At 37.3% G+C, this 12512-nt stretch overlaps 1 protein-coding gene across 8 annotated transcripts in view; it reads left to right on the top strand.

Moving 5' to 3' along the window:
* Window positions 1-11808, top strand: part of GALNT1 (polypeptide N-acetylgalactosaminyltransferase 1) — a 245589-nt gene extending 233781 nt beyond the window's left edge. For all 8 annotated transcript variants that reach the window (XM_085538065.1, XM_085538066.1, XM_015854315.3 and 5 more), the window contains 4 exons: window positions 6675-6814; window positions 7906-8004; window positions 8760-8894; window positions 10134-11808. In XM_085538065.1, the coding sequence (XP_085394191.1) occupies window positions 6675-6814; window positions 7906-8004; window positions 8760-8894; window positions 10134-10280 (521 nt within the window). In that variant the 3' untranslated portion in view covers window positions 10281-11808. The remainder of the gene's footprint in view (window positions 1-6674; window positions 6815-7905; window positions 8005-8759; window positions 8895-10133) is intronic.
* Window positions 11809-12512: the final 704 nt, after the last annotated feature.

The following is a 12512-nucleotide window of genomic DNA, read 5'->3' as shown; positions in this document are numbered from 1 at the left end:
TATGAATTAAAATGGGTTACTGCTGGGGGAAAGAAAAACAAAAACAACCAACATAATGAGTATTATAAGTATCTAACTAAAAATGTTAGTTCTTATAATTTCATGAAACAAAACTCATAAAAGATGTGCAAGAATGATAGCTTTAATTAAAACAGTATGTTATTAGCCTATCCAGAAACGTACCCTGAGAAGTCGTGAATTCTTTATTTTTTCTTGAAATGTGAACATGATTTATGAATGAGCTTCCTGTGCAATGGAGTTAAAGCTTAGTAGAACATCAGAGTTTAACTGTAGTGCTTAAAGCTCGCTGTCCAAATGCATCTCATGATGTGATGGAGTTTGGCCTCTGGCTTCTGTGTTGTGGGCATTCCAGGCTGAATCAATCAGAATGGACATAAGTAAATTCTTGCAGCAGGAGGGGCAAAATTTAATGTCGTCTGGCTTGGTGGAGTTTGCACGTGGCAATCCAGAGTGTGGGGACAAAGTGGCCCGTGTATTTGACTGTGATGATACAAGTAATCTTTCTTAAAGTGGAAGATAATAAAACAAGAGAATGTATGATGTGAGAGCAAATTTTCCATGGACTTGTATGTTTTACGAAGAGAAATTTTCAGGGAAAGAAGTGAAGCCTGGGAAATACTGAATTACTACCTTCTGCTACGGATCATTTTTTGTATGTCTTTTTAAACAAGAGACAAACTTTAGAGAGCAACAGACACTGACAACTCATTTGAGGCGTTAGAGACATTCAACGCAAAATACTGAGCGGTAGTTTTGTATGCTAAACCTTCTTTTCCAAATAGCTGTCTTTAAAGCTTTGTGACTAATAAGCAAGTCCCTTGTGACTTGCTTATTAAACTTGCATTAGTATTGAAATGTACAAACTGTAATAAAATGTAGCATGAGTCTGAACAATTCAAATTTAGATTACAGGCTTTGAGAATACTTGTGAGAACAGGTGATCACGTTGCTTTATGCTTTTGTTTCTTAATAGAATGCATTGCTTGATTAGGACTACGATTTTTTTGTTTAGTTCAGTTTTTGTAATTAATTTTGTAATTTGGTACTAGTCAAAGCCTTTTAGGTGAAATAAGGATCTTACAGCTTGTGGCTACTCTCCTGTGTTATTAATTAAGAATTATGAATTTGAATGTCACATGTATAAATGTCTTTCAGATAAGTTGTATATAAATAATGACAATTAATTTTAGCTAAGGTTGTTTTTTTTGCATCCATGCCAAGCTAGATTTTTTTGACTGAGTGGGAACACCTGGTTGTAAAAATAAGTTCTTGAAAACAAAGCTGAATTAGTCAACATAATGGTAATGCCGTGTTATTTTATATATGATCTTCGTAGTCCCTCTTTTCATGGGATAACTATAAGCTACAAAAGGAGTGGATGTTTTTGTTTAGAACTGTTGTTTTGATACAGCTTCCTTTCATGGGTTTATGGCACTGTGTCTACGCACACGTTCTCCTGTTGGAGAAGAGTTGCAAAAAAAGTCATTTAAAATAGAACGTGAATAAAAGTGAAAGTAATTTAAGCAGTAGTAATACTGCACTGTATATTCTCTTCTTTTGGAAGATGCATGCCTGCACAGTTTGTCTTATGCTAATAACCTGTGTGTCTGGTGGATGTGTTCTTGCCAAGAGCCCTAAGCTGCTCTGAGAGCATCTGCACCAGCCAACTGGCACACAGTCTCATTTATGTACGCATATCCCTTTGACACCACGTTAGAGTTTGACACTGGAATTGTCAAGTGTTTCAAGAATCATAGGGCCACATTACCTGAATCTGCTGTGTTATTCTATAATTGGTTTGTTGCCCAAGGCTGTGAAAAAGAATGGTTTGTACTGTGGCTCGCTGCTATCTATGATGCAATGTTTATTGTTTAGAGAATGAACCAATAGATTTTACTCAGTGATGCTCATATCTTCTTTCCTCCAAATCCCCGCATGTTGTCAGAACCAGAAGTTACTAATTAGAATGGATTATTATTTGGGAAGTTCACAAGCCCCTTACCTTTATTATTTTGTTATCTGTCTTACCTGAGTTAGGCAGACTGCTCATTTTACCTTGAATTATCAGTACATATTTCTAAGCCAACTCAGTGAATTTCTTCTACATTAACTTATTTTGCCAAGCTCTCTGTTTTCAAGCATCCTTCTTATATAAGAACAAAATGCTTAGTTCCTGCAGAACGATGATGTAGTGACTCTCTGGCAGACTGTACAGCCTGTGAAACTCTGTTAGTGCAGTGTGTACTTTCAGTATTACTGTGACAGTGTCACAGCTTTTTGGAAGGAGCTAGATGAGAATTTTTAAGCTGATGCTAGCTTGCAAGCCTGGGTGCATATGAGAAGAAAACAAGCAAACCTCTGTGTGTCTGTGTTTTTCTTGTTATGGATGAGGAAACTGGATTTTGAAGGACGTAATATACTGGCAGACATGGTTAAGTCAAATTAACAAGCTTTTTTTCTCGTCCTTTATATTCTTTCTTTTCTGCTTCCCTGGGAGAGGGAACCACAGAGGGATGCAAACCTAAGATTCTTAGGTTGCTTTCCCATTTCACACATTCTGAACTGTCTGGAAGGTAATGTCTTACTATTTGATTGAACTCCACAGAGACTTTTTACTGTTGATGTAGTTAAGTGGAAAGCTGTACTCTTGAAAAGTAAGCCTTTAATCTTTTTTCCCCCTGTAATAAATACTGCCTAATAGGAACGACTTATGTTTTAAGCTTTCATGCATTTTAGAAGCCATCTTTCTGTTTAGAAGTAGACACGTACAGAAGGAAGCTGGGCAGGACAGTGTTGCAGCGGGTGCTGCTCAGCCACAATCCAACCTGTCTCTTTGCACACAGCAGCTATTCTCTGCAGTATTAATGGCACTAACTGTTGCAGTTGCTCTGCATTACCCTACAGCTTTCTTACAGCTGTGTGCTGCGGCAGGGTGCTGTTTCACAGACCATTTCCTGTTGGAATCCTGCACATGCAGGTGAATAGCCTGGCTCCTGTCAGGCTCTGCTGCAGATTTTGCCACTTCTCTCTGATTTCTAGGCTTGCTCTTTCTTCATTCTCTCTAGTCCAGAATACTGTATCAGGATTGGCCAAGAGTGAGGCTTCCTGAGATGGCAGTGTCAGTCTAATAGCTTGCTGCTAGGATGGTGCCTTATTCCCTTTGCTTCTTGATTGTTCGTCAGCTGGTTTTACTTACTGAACTCCTTGGGACCTTTTACTCCGTAGGCTGTCTTTCTGCTGGTTAAATTAGCACCTGTGTCAGCACAGGAAGCACAGCAGCAGTCTGAAGCTGAGAAAGGAAAATGCCCTTTTTGCAGCAGCAGCTCCAAAGCATTAGATTGGCTTACCACAGCTACCTTCTTGTAGCTGCTAACTAATTGTAAACTGGCAGTTATGGTTTTTGTTGATATCCTCTTTCTGAAGGTGAAACACAGATTACACAAGAAAGTCACATAGCCTAAAACTGCATGAGTTAGGGTTCCATCTTTGACCTGGGGCCCCTTGGTCTCAGCATACATGGCTGTCATTCAGCAACCTCTTGTACCTGCGCTTGTAAGCTGAAAGTATCCCAACAAGCAGCTCTAATGAGTTTGGGGAGAGCCCTCCTAGTGTGAATGGAAATTAACCTTCTTGCTTACCAAAAGTTTTACCCAGAAGGTGGCTTTGATTGTACCAGAGCAATCGGCAGTGCTGTAGAATTACATAAACAGGAACTGACAAGACATGGCTGTTGTCCTGAGAGCTGGATCAGTAGGCCTGGTCTGTCATCATTATGTATGCTTATCTTTAACCAAACATGATAAGTCTGGGATAAGTTTTCTGGTTTTGGCTGATGGGGAGAATGAGTCAACGAAAATAGGTCTTTGTGATGTACTAAACTTATATTTAAAGTACGAACAGAGTGGTTCTGTATGTTTCAGTTTTCAGCTGGTATTTCCTATGAGCATTAACTGGAGATGCAAATATGTGACTCTGTGAATTGGCTTAAAATGATTACTGCTTATTGAGTTTATAATACTGAAGAAAAACAAGTTCTGTGAGATTTTTGGGGTTTTTTTTGTTTTTTATTCTATTTTTTCAAACAGAAGCCTGGTTTTGAAAGAAACAGCTTTCTTACTGTGCTTTTGAAAATGATGGAGTGGTTTATAATCATGATGAAAACATCATGCTTCTCATCTTTCAAAGCAGTTTAGCATGAATATATTGCCACATTGAACTTGGCAAGCAAATCTTCAGTTCTCTTGAAGTTTTGAGGATGGCAGAGCTATTGCAATGTGGCCACTGAAAACAAAAAACTGCGGTCAAGTGTGTACAGTAGTAAGTACTGCTGACACTGTTTTCATGAACAAAGCCTAGGTATTTGGAAAAACAAGGGATGAACACGATTGTTTTCCTCATTATATACCTACCTGTAAAGTCTGGCATAATAGAGTGCTAGGAGGAAGATACGACCTCATTCTGGTTTTGTGGTTTTAATGTATATATATATTTTTAGCTGAGCCTTTAAAAACAAGAATAAAAACACTGGAAGGTATATGTAAGACTCAACTGCATATTTAAATTCTTACCTGCGTGTGCAGAAAACAGTGGTTCAGAAATGCCTTTAATAATAATAATGCAGATAGGGAACTGGAAGCAGCTAAAAGATTGATACCTCACCTGGAACCCAAAGCAATTTGGCCTTGTTAAAGACCAGCCCTAAGGCAAACTGTACTTCTTCAGCTATCCAGTGCTCGGGTCAATGTGCCAGGAGGTGACTTTGTGTAGACATGAGTTCAGAGTACTTTGCTGGTTGGTTTGTTTTCTAGTTCTGTCACAATAAAAATGGTTATAATGGATATAACCAACAACTTTTCTTTCAGTGTAACGGAGCAAAAATCAGCTGGCACATCTCTTTCATGTAGTGACATTTAAAATTACTTTAAGAAATAACGCATTCATAAACTATTGGGTGTCACTTCTTAATTCTTTGTGGCTGTGACTTCAGTCCTTGTGCCATTTTTAAAGCAACAGAGCCCTAACTATTTTTTCTGCGGGTCGTTGGAGCAAATTCTATTGATGAATAAGATTTGAGTTTTGTAATGCTCTTCCAAGGGTGGCGTGATGGATGTTTCAGCCATGCACTTCACTTTTCATGTCTGAAGGACGAGGAACTGCAGCTTCAGTGTCTTGAGATAGTACTCGTTTCCATGTACAAGATATCACTCTCACTTTGGTTTAGAGAGGGTAGCATTCTAGGGTTATTTAGGTTGTGGGGTTTTCTGCTTATTTTTTAATGTATATTTTGTTTTCATCCGCATTATTCACATTAAAAAATAAGATTTCACTCATTTTTCCCTTTACTAGTGTAGTTCTCCAAAATGCTTTCTCAAAAGTCAAAAGGTTTTCTCTGAAGTTTTCAATTCAGTGATCCTGACTTAGCATTTACCTATTTCTAGAACACTGAAATCAGAAATGTTTTTACTGATGTTTACAAGGAGCTGAAATTATGCAGGCATCTGTCTTAATTGAGTAGAAATACACCATCTGCTGGCAGGTCGGTTCAATAACATGATGTATCAACTGCAAAATATTGCAAACTTAGTTTCGAAAGGTCAGCAGTTCTTGTGGTAACTTACAGTCCCCTAAGTGCAAATATATGGAGGAGGTCTTTTGGCACAGTGGTCAATGGAGCTGTATTTGTGGTCTGTGGAGGGTACTTCTTCGTAATATATTTGGTCATATATCTTTTCAGCCTGTGTGGTTGGAGTGTAGTGTGGAGAATACAAATAGAATGTGAAATAGGTGGAAATTATTCTAACTTTAATTAATACTATTAAAATGTTAATAACGACTGTCCTTAATTCTGGCGTAGTAAAGAAGTACTTACTGACTGTGCATACCTTTCTCATCCCATTTTCAGATGGGATTTGAACGACTTAATTTTCAGAAGGAATTAAAACTACTATAAAGGGATGGGTAGATACAAGAAGAATGGAGCACTTTAACAAATGAGGGACAAAAGAGAATAAAGACAGGCAAAATGCTACAGAAATTAATAGCCAGCCTAATGGTGAACACAGTTCCTGCTGCTGCTGCTTTTTTATTGAACAAATACTGAATTGTTAAGGGCTTAGTTCTCTGTATGAAGGCTGCCTTCTATTTCTTTATGCAGTTAGATCAACGATGACAAATCCAGTAGGTGGTACCTGGCTTATAGAATTAAATTAAAATGCAATTTTCCTTGCTTTGCCGAAGAAAATTGCTATTTTATACTATGTAGATATGCACCCCAGCTGATAATGAGGATAGAATGGCATTAGTAACTATACGTTTCAGCCTCTTTCCTCTGATAACTTAGTAAGCTGTAGCATTCTAATTCTTCCACAAGCCACAAGTAAAAAATTGTCATGCATTGTACAGAGGTAGTGATTCCACCTTCTGTATAATTACAGGGAGAAGGGAGTCACAGGTAGTGATTTACTTGTCTTCTGCAATAAGTATAAGCAACATAATGGTATATTTTTGAAAGGGTTTTTTTTATGTGGAGATGATTTCTTAGAAAGTCTTTCACACAAACAGTGTATTACACCAATCACTTTTGTATTAGATGAAGTTATATACAATTCACTACTAACCAATAAATGCAACTTTTTTGTTTTTTAAACCTCCAGGAGTTACTAAAGTTGACTATGGGGACATATCATCACGACTTGGATTGAGACGCAAGCTTCAGTGTAAGCCTTTCTCCTGGTACCTGGAGAATGTTTATCCTGATTCCCAAATTCCACGCCATTATTTTTCTTTGGGGGAGGTAAGATTTTTATCTGGCGTACTTGTCTACCATTTATAAAGTAAGTTGCACAGTAAGTATTCTGAAATGGCATATTAACCTCCAGCAAAGTTCAATTAACTTGCATGTGTGTCCCCATCACCTGAAAAATGATGCAGCTGTCACCTCAGTGAAGCAAAAAACCAGACTTCATGTGCTCTGTTAATTGGAATGTTTTCACTTTCTTATTACCACACTAAATTTCACCAAAAAGGCCTTTAGAAATATTAATTCAGAAATACATACTTAAGGTTAACTTTATGTATAAAGTTCTTCATGTAGAGCTGGGTTTTGCTTAAAGAACTAGAGTAAGTCAAACAAAAACTTTGCCGTAGACATAAATAAATAAATACTCTGAACGTTGCCATTGGAATCCTCTTCAGTGACCGGCAAATCCTAATAACTCTTTGCAGGGCATTTCTCTGTTTCTCTTTAATTTAAAGGACAGTAGAGGTAACACAGATGATGTCCTAAATAAGCAGGCATGCACTTTCACCTACAAGCCATTTTGAGTCAAACGTTGTACCTCTTGTAATTTGTACTGCATTTGTGCAAGAAAAAGCATATTTAATGAAAAAGAACAGATGTTCATGCTATTATCTGGATATCGGCAGACTGCTATCCGTTGTGTTTATTATACAGTAATACAGTCTTAATCCCTGTATCTCAAGAACTGAAGAAATTGAACCATGTCTCCTGTGACTTCAAATGGAATTAAACTCACTGTGCGTAGGAGAGTGCTTTGAAACTTTTGGTAGTTTTGGTCTGGAGGTGGAACTGAGTCCATTCCATTGTAGCTGAGCCTTTGAGAAAAAAGGGTCTGCAGGGTGGGAAGATCCCCAAGAGAAAGCAAAGAAACCTGACTCTGTAACAAAGCAGCTTGATCATTTGCTTGGGAGTTTGAGTCATGGTTAGTGTTTTCTCACTGTAGTACCGTTCATATATTTTACAGTTCCTGCAGAGATAACCCGTAGGTGTATAGCGGAGAGAGCTGATGTCAGTGTGGTTTCGTACAGGCCTAGCTGTTTCTTGAAAGTAACAGCCTTTTGTGATGTGCTCTTTCTTACTCCCAGATAAGAAACGTGGAAACAAATCAGTGTCTGGATAACATGGCAAGAAAAGAAAATGAGAAAGTTGGAATCTTTAACTGTCACGGAATGGGTGGAAATCAGGTAACTTTTTAATGACAGAAATAAATTATTTTACACTCTACTCAGCAGGATAACTTTTCAGTAGCAGTCATTAGTTTAAGCTGTGCATTGTGTGAAACCTTGAAGATGCTGCCCTTAAGAGGGAAAGCATGAGAAGATACATTTATGATTCCTCACTTGTTATTTTTTTGAGGACTGATTGCAGCATGATTTAGATAAACTTCAAAGTAAAAAATGAGACAAGGGGAGGAGACTGCTGTAAGCCACACTTCCCCTCCTGTAGCTTCTCAGAAACCATCTCCTGGTTAGACTTGTTGATTGGCATTGTTAGTTAAACAAAAACAAAACAATCTTCCACCTGAACTGTAATTTTCAGTGTGCTTGAGTGCCATTTTGGAAACTTTCTTAAGTTCTTTCTTATTTTTTCATTTATTTCATGAGTAATTTTTGATCAAGTCTTTTCCAGTATATAAAGATTGCCTGACTTGGGGACTGTGCTGTTCCTATGTGGAGAACAGCCTGCAACTTGAAAATGTCATTTTGAAGAACTTATTCACATAGTGTTTGTATTTGTCCCCTAAAAAAAGTAAAATTATTTCTGTACGTGATGAAGAAAAGTAAAGTTCAGCGGGTATTAGTAGAGCACAAATGTTCCACTTCACTCACACCTGCCTCTTTTGCTCCTTTCTACCACCCCTTTTCTGTCCTGTACCCATGAATTCTTTAGTTGTGTTGGGTTGTTTTTTTTCAGTTTTTCTCATTATTTTTCTGTCTAGGTTTTTTCATATACAGCCAACAAAGAAATTCGAACAGATGATTTGTGTTTAGATGTCTCCAAACTTAATGGTCCAGTAACAATGCTCAAGTGCCACCATCTAAAAGGAAATCAGCTTTGGGAATATGATCCAGTGGTAAGTCTTCAATTTGTGATGTTAGAATTAGATAACTTCTGTTTTTATGTGAGCCTACACATCAACAGACTCCTTTGTGGGACTGCTATTTGACAGTCAAAACAGGAAACAAAGTTAGGAGGATTACGTTTCCCTTGCTGTTAATTCATCAAGTGATATCTGCATTGATTAATTACCTAATGAGTTTTTAAGGACATCTTAAAAAAAAAAAAAAAAAGAATATTTTCAGTGTGCTTCCAGTCCCTCTGAAGAAAAACTGTTAGTGCAATATTCTGTGAAGGTGAGGTTGCCTTAATATTATCTATTGCTGATCACGTAGATAGTGGAAATTGTTTCCTGTCATCAATTCCGGCTTCTGGTGTCTTGGGTCTCACAAGGTTAAAAGGAAATGCTGTTGTAATTAAAAAATCAGCATCCAAAATTATAAGAGAGATTTTACATTTACATTTTGCGTGTTTAAGAGATGCTTCAGACAGCTTTATTTTAATCATCTCTTCTGTACTGTGCAAACGCATTTTAAAATTCATAAGTTAAACTGACAGATCTAGAAATCATTGTGCATTTGTCCATTGGTCATTTATATGATGCGCAAGCTCTGAAAACAATACCGTGATTGAATATAAATGTTGGTTTAAATGCCTAAATTCAGAGTTTGGAAGTCATTTGTTCTTTTTTTTTTTAAGTTAGTTAGTTTACCTGACTGAAGTAAATACATTGAATAATATTATGCAGTAATATGTTTATGTGATAATCAGTGATTCATGAAAGAGTAAGTGCTGCTTGTTTTTCTTTTCTTGCTTTTTTTGTTGTTGCTGTTGGATTTTTAAATGCCTACTTACAGAGAGTATCAAATAGCTTAAAGATGATTATCTGTTAATTTATTTTGAAGTAACCAAGTTTTGAAGTAGAAGATTGTATCCAGATAAGCAATCACTAGCATTTTTCAGGACATATATGTATTTTGTACATATATATACATTTGTACATGTGAATGTTTTTGAGAAGGGCATAATATAAGGTCAATCCCTTTTACCTACAACATAGAATGAAATACTTAGGTGTTTTTTAAAGAGTTGGGTTTTATAGAATCACACCAGAAGGGAAGTGAGTTCTGGAGTTAGTAAGCAAGGTAGGTCTTGTCTAGCTCCACCTTACTTGTAAAGAAGGATTGTAACAGATGTTAAAACTTCTTTATTCTGCCTGATGATTTTGTACAACTCATTTCTTTTTGTCTTCCAGAAATTAACCCTGCTGCATGTGAACAGTAATCAGTGCCTGGACAAAGCCACCGAAGAAGACAGCCAGGTACCCAGCATCAGAGACTGCAACGGCAGCCGCTCTCAGCAGTGGCTACTTCGCAACGTCACCCTTCCAGAAATATTCTGAGAGGTTCTAAAGAAAATAGAAGATTGACTGGGCTACCTCGGCTAATATTTTGGCTACACTGTTAAGTAGCAACAGAAGGAAACTTCTCTGCAGAATCCACAGTTTGCCACCTGTTAGAACTCCTGCAGCCTTTCTGTAGCTGTGAACCAGCCTTCCTGTAAAAGGATGTGAAACTACCACACATACTAGTGAGACTGCGCCCACTGATGTTTACAAGATTGAAAGAGTTTCTTCCAGCAAATCACGTAGAGAACATTTGGACAGTGGAAACATAATCAACGAAATATTCTTTCTGAGGAGCTGCATATCGTCGTAGTTTGCTTGCACATCAGTAACCTCTGCTGAAAGTGCTGTTGTAATGAAGAAAGTTCAGAGACTTTTTCTTTCTGGTTAGCGGTGGTAACCAGACTACTAAATAGAGATCTACAAATGAGCAGAGAGCTGGGATATGGACTCAATAACATGAAATAAGAATTCTGTGGTTTAAGGAAAAAAAAAATAATAAGTAAACAGGGTTGAATGGAAACTAAATCAGAACTATGGAAAGTACAATTTGTTATAGTGAAGTATCAAATTTATATGTAGATTTTATACCTCAGTGGGGGGATGATAACCAAGTCAAAACACAATTCTCTTTTTTTTCAATTGTGTGATAGTCCATAAATACTTCTTTTTTTGTTTGTTTGGTTTTTTTCCCTGGTGGGTCTAAAATAATTTTGGGCGCAAACAAAAGGAAGATAAGAATAAACTTAGCTCTTGAATGTCAGATCAACGTTTTAATTTTCATTTCTTGGCTGTTGGAATTGTATCTTTTTATTACTGTCTGAAAACTGGAGGTTAACATGCTGTCTTAACTTTTTTTTTTTTTGTCCAGACCTGCCATTTCAGTTTGTATTTGGGTCAGTCAGCTTTCATGGACTTTCATGGCCAAACAGAAGATTTAAGTACGATTTGAAGTCCTTAAGTTAACTTGATGGAATACGCTTAGCACCCAGAACTCATACTGCTGTACTATGGTTTTGTTTTCATAACCGTAAATCTTTTGTTCCCTGTTTTGATTTCGGTCATCAGAAAGCCAGAAGAGAAGATGCATAATGTGGGTAGCGGGAGATTGGCAAAACTGAAGGTTTTCTGGAATCCTTTTTCACTCCGTATTCAGATGTGCTTCATTGTCAAGTGCATACTTAGATTAGATTCTGATTTGTAATGTTGATCTGCTGCTTTTTTCTAATAAAACCTAAAGAAAGATAGCTAAATTGGTATGGTTTTAAGTTAACATAGCCAAAAGCAATATGACTGTCATTACATGGGTCTGCATTTTGTTTTTTTAAACTGAATTGTTTTTCCTGTTAAAAAAAATCTGTGTGGGCCGATGATGAAAATGAGCTACTGAATGCTCAGGCTGTATGTTGAATTTTCTTTTGGAAAGAAAAATGAGATTTACTTAATGGAGAGGATATTTTTATGATAAATGTCATTGTTTGGCCAACTGTCCTGTAAAGCGAATTAAATCTAGACTCCTGCAAAAGTTGTGTGGAATTATATTTGACTGTTACCGCCATTCCGTATTTGCTGCTCCCAATTGCTTTAGGCAGTGTTATCTCCATTATTTCTGCTGTAGTACACAAGAGTTCTCATCTGCACAACGGGGAAATTTTAAAGAAAAAAACTGCTATGTTATACTGCTCTTTAAAATCCATAGGTTGAGATGATGTGGAGTTATATTTATCTGGATACAGGTATCTTTCATAGCCCTCTTTTTTGAAAAGCTCTACAAATCTCATGAGGTAGAAGTGGATTAATGAAAGTAATTGCACAGTCAGTTATTAAGAAGTTATTGATGTGTGCCCGCAGGACTAAAACAAAATATGTCTTTGTGGTCATATGGAAACTTCTTTCCCTTTGGTATTGTTGGTGAAGAGGATGGGATGCTGACAGTGTCATCAGTTACAGTTGGCACACTTTAATGCTCCTTACATTGTCTGCGGTCCCTCATGTCTTTATACTGTTTGTGAAGTACAGTGAATGCTCACCTGAGACTGGATATTAGCCCACCATCATACTGACTGTTTGCAGCCTGTATCAGCGTGTAATGTTTTGGATCATGTTTGGGATTTTAGTTGCCATTTATCTTAGCAAAGAAGCGCTGAGCAGAGCAGGGCCGGGGACCGTGCAAGGGATTAAGAATGAGATTAGGTGGTAATTCAGAAACATTTTCCCAAGCTCAGAATT

This window comes from Coturnix japonica, chromosome 2 (assembly GCF_054131305.1).
Source record: "Coturnix japonica strain WE chromosome 2, WE-NBRP24, whole genome shotgun sequence".
NCBI lineage: Eukaryota > Metazoa > Chordata > Aves > Galliformes > Phasianidae > Coturnix > Coturnix japonica.
Note: the sequence above shows the minus strand (reverse complement) of the source record. Positions and strands in the feature narration are given on the sequence as shown.